The sequence below is a fragment of the Plectropomus leopardus genome, unplaced genomic scaffold (genome assembly GCF_008729295.1).
Source record: "Plectropomus leopardus isolate mb unplaced genomic scaffold, YSFRI_Pleo_2.0 unplaced_scaffold20382, whole genome shotgun sequence".
NCBI lineage: Eukaryota > Metazoa > Chordata > Actinopteri > Perciformes > Serranidae > Plectropomus > Plectropomus leopardus.
The window spans coordinates 1-4,419 of NW_024622031.1; the positions used below are offsets into that span (position 1 = coordinate 1).

Below are 4,419 nucleotides of genomic sequence, written 5' to 3' on the forward strand. Positions count from 1 at the left end.
GTTTTGCCATTGCTGTGGTCCTCGTCTGAAGGGCCTGGTCTCCTGCTTCTTCCTTTTTTCCCCCCTGTTTCAGAGGTTCTTTTTCGGGAGTTTTTCCTCGGGTGATGTGAGGGTCTAAGGGCAGAGGGATGTCGTACACTGTAAAGCCCTCTGAGGCAAACCATGTTTTGTGATAATGGGCTCTATAAATAAAATTGACTTGACTTGGATTATGTTTCACTTGCAGTCTGACATTTTCCCCTTTGTTCAATCAGTCGATGTCATTTTCAGTCAGGGCCGTAGCCAGCTGACCTGCCGTCAAAAAAAAGTCTCAAATTTTATTTTATTGTTTTGTTTTTTGGATTCTTCATTATGATTTATGTAGCTGACTGTTGTGTCATAATGTGTGAACAGTTTATCCTCCGATGGTCTGTGTCCTGTAAAAATCGTGCATCTCCTAGTTGTCAACTTTTCTTGAGTTAAGAAAATCAGTCATATTCATCTTTGTGACTGTGGGGGTTTTTTTTAGTATTGTTTTTTTTTTGTTTGTTTTTACAGTGGTGTAACATAACAAAGTATTATTACTTTGTTACAGTACTTAAGTATTTTTTGGTAGTCTTTGTACTTGACTTAAGTTTTCATATTTCTGTTTTACTGGACAGATGATTTAAGATATTGAAGTGAAGGAAAACTGTGTTTTGTTCTTTTATCCTTTAAGTAAAAAATAAAATAAAAATTGTTCTTCTTCAAGTGTAATTTGTTTTTAAAGGTGGTGTATGTTTAATAAATAAATTTTAATATTCTTGAAATTCTGACTGCCTGTTTTTTTTTATTACCAGCATTTACTTGTACTTTTACTTTTATTACTTAAGTACATTTAATATGATTATTATATTATTTCTGATACATAAGTACAGTAAGTTTCAGTTACTTTAAGACTTTTACTCAAGTCATTGTGATGATTCTGCTCTGGTTTTGGTTTTGTTGTATGTTTTTGGATGTGTGCTCTCTCTCACTCCCCTTCTGTTGTCCTGCAGGGCATGTGTGTGGCAGGAGGTGTGTGTGGCTCCTCCGGCAGCAGCTCCCTGCCTCCACTGCCTGCTGCTTCGTTTTCGTTTTTTTCTTTTGTACGATAAATTCTTTTCCTACTTACCTACCAGCATCAGTCACCACTTTAGGGTTATAAACAAAAAACAAAACCTGAAAGCAACATTCTTATAGGTGATTTAACTTCTACCAAAGTCACTTTCTGGTATCATATCTGTTCTTTTACCCAAGTGTGGCCTCCAGGTACTTCATCCACCACATTTTTTTAGATGAACCGTTTATTTAGCTAAAGAAAGAATAGAAAGAATGATCTCATCGCAATAACAAACAATTCAACCTTATCTTTAAATAGTTTTCACTGTGCACATCACCAGGAATTCAATTCTGCTGAGATAACAATAAATATGTGTGTGTGTGTGTGTGTGTGTGTGTGTGTGTGTGTGTGTGTGTATATGTTCATTATTATGAGCCCCTTTTGCCTAAACTTAACCATGTACTGATGCAGTGTAATCCCACCATGTGCTGGTGTTGACATCACGGTAGCGGCATCCCACAAGTCAACAGCAGAAGCAGAAGGAACATAAAAATAAACCTGAACACTATAACTGAGCTAAAGATACTGTTTATGGAGAAAGAACATGCTACTTTCAGATGGTTAAATAAACACACGTTAATTTGATCCTGAAACATTATTGCTGTTCCTAAAAGCTGAAAACAACAGGAGGGTTAAAGGAAGCTAATACTGTCATCAACTTTTGATACTTCAAACACTAATTTCAGCGGTGTAGGGCAGTACTTCTCTGTGGGATGTGAATGAATGCTTTTACTTACTGGGAAAATCTCATATATTGTGTGTTCGTTTGTCAATCATTTTTTGAAAAAATATGTCACACAGGCTGTCCTATACGGGTCATTCTCTGCAGCCCATCTGTCTCGTCGTGGCCTTGTTGGTCGGTTATTGCCTGTGAGCCTGTGAGCTCATGTTGGCTGCTGGTGGGCTGCTTAAATCCTTTACAACAGATTACTGAGGCAGAGAAACTCTATTGAACATCAATCTCTGATGGTTCTCAGATCAACATGGCCTCTCCTACACACACACACGCACACACACACACACACACACACAGACACACACACACACACACACACACACACACACACACACACACAGACACACACTGCAGCTCTGTGCTGTGGCTCTGGGCCAAAGAGCAGCTAACGAAGTGATGTGACCTAATGTAACCTGCAGCACATTCATTTGTCTGTGTGCAGTATGCAAATACAATAGGAAGTGTCCTGTAAGATAATAGCTCTGTTTGTCAATAAAAGACACTCACAGTGTGTTTATATGATGTTAGAAAAAGTCAAATTATTGTGTTTGTTAGCCTAAAATTGGACTTTTAAAATACAAGTAAACGTGTTAGTCCGACTGAAATCGAACCTTATCGAATTTCTTTTAAAATCAGACTACCAGATAATTCAACTGGAAGTCGAGCTATTCCGTCATGTAAACACGTCAGTCAGACTTTAACTGGACTCAGCATTCTGGGCCTGCTCCTACTCACTGCGCCTGCCTCCCTCTGTGTTTAGGGACCAATCATTATTCATGAGGGGGGAAGGGGTCAGGCATTAAAATATATATATAAGCACTGAGGACTGTGTTTCATATTTTGGCTTAGGTGAGTGTTTTATATTTATTTTAAATAAAAAAGTCACACCCCAGCCACCCCCCTGCTCTGATGAAAGCACACACCCACAACACTGGCACGGAAGCTAAATGATGTCCTGCTGTGGACAAGGCCGCAGCAGGACATACTTTAGCCACCCAAAAAAATCAGTATCAGTGTAAGTGTGAGCAATATTTGAATATCGTCTCCTCTTAAGCTTCCACAGCAGCTGATGGAGGCAGCAGTGAGCAGCAGCTCTGCTGTTCAGTCGAGTAAAATGACTCCAAATGAAATGTTTTTCTCAGTGGAGTTTTTGGTATTTTTGATATAACCGCTTCAAATCCCCATCAGTAAGAGCTGTCTGACAGCAAGGTAAAGCACTGAAAACATTCTAAATATTGCATACACTTAAACTGATATTGATGATACTGATGATACTGATACTGGAAGTGGCTTAAACTAATCAATGAAGGCAGAGTTTACTCAGAACCTTTTGATCATATGTACGCTGCACAGTGGTTTTCTACCCTGAAGTTACTGTAAATAAACAATAACTTCTTTTCAATAATAAAAAAAATTGAAAATTACATTAATTCAAGCTTGATTTTGAAAAGAGCGTTTTGTGCAGAGCAACAGGTGTGTGTGCAATATTAAAGCAGGTCCTATACCTGTTTATTTCTATTGATTATTATTGTTATTCATGTGCTCACTTATTTATTTCATTCTCTGTCTTTAATTGTAATTGTACCTTGGCAGCACTTGTCAAATGTCATGCCAGTAATGAAACCTGAGTTGATATTGAGAGAGCAGCAGAGGGAGGGACAGAGAGGAGCAGCTCACCGGGCAGGTGGAGCAGGGAGCCCCTCCTCCTGCAGGGGGCAGCCCGCCCCTCCTTTGAGCAGCTCCGGCTGCTCCTCACCTGACTCACCTGACTCACCTTACCGCCGCTCGGTAAGTCAATGTGCGGACACAAAGGCTCCTGTTAACCCGCTCTGTCTGTCAGAGTCCGCAGACTCACGGGACGCTGACATGGAGCCGGTGTACCGGGGTCTGGGCCGCTGCGTGTGCTGTTTCTGGCTCGCGGTGGCCTTTGACATTGTGGGACTGGCGGTGCTGCTCCTCGGGGTGTTCGTTAACGTCTTCTTCTATGACCTGCTCATCTACGCCGGCGCCATCGTCATCTTCCTCAGCCTCATCTGGTGGGTGTTCTGGTACTCCGGGAACATCGAGGTGCCCCCGGCCGAGCTCGAGGATGATGTGGGCTTACTGAAGAAGGACAAGGGCGGTCTGAGCGCTGTCAGCGGGGCGGTGAGGCGCCTGTCCAGCCGCGTGTCCAGCGGCATCAGGAACTCGTTCCGGAGGAACGGAGCACCGGCCAGCGGCCGCGCGGCCCGCGCGCACAGGTCAGCCGGAGGGCCGCACGCGGACCAGGTGGCTGTTGCTATGGCAACGATGACCCCACGGGAGGATACCCCGCACACAACTGTCTCCTCAGTGGCTGGCTGTGACGTAGAAATGCCGCACACAACGACAGAGACTTCACCTACATGATGTCGCCCACAGGTGAGCAACACCTGCCAACCCTATTTTGAAAGGCAAATTACTTATGTTATGTTGTCTGTGTTACATAATATAATATAATATAATATCAGCCCGCGTACGAGGGCCAGCCTGAGGTGGGCTCACTGAAGAAGGACCTGTGCGTTCTGAGCGCTGGCAGCGGGGC

At 42.9% G+C, this 4,419-nt stretch overlaps 1 protein-coding gene across 1 annotated transcript; it reads left to right on the plus strand.

The window, feature by feature from the left end:
- The first annotated feature begins 3,646 nt into the window (after positions 1-3,646).
- On the plus strand, positions 3,647-4,248 carry LOC121965528 (transmembrane protein 238-like). The gene has a single exon (XM_042515668.1). It carries the CDS (start codon positions 3,723-3,725, stop codon positions 4,242-4,244), a length of 522 nt encoding a protein of 173 aa, XP_042371602.1. The 5' UTR covers positions 3,647-3,722; the 3' UTR covers positions 4,245-4,248.
- The last annotated feature ends 171 nt before the right edge of the window (positions 4,249-4,419 follow it).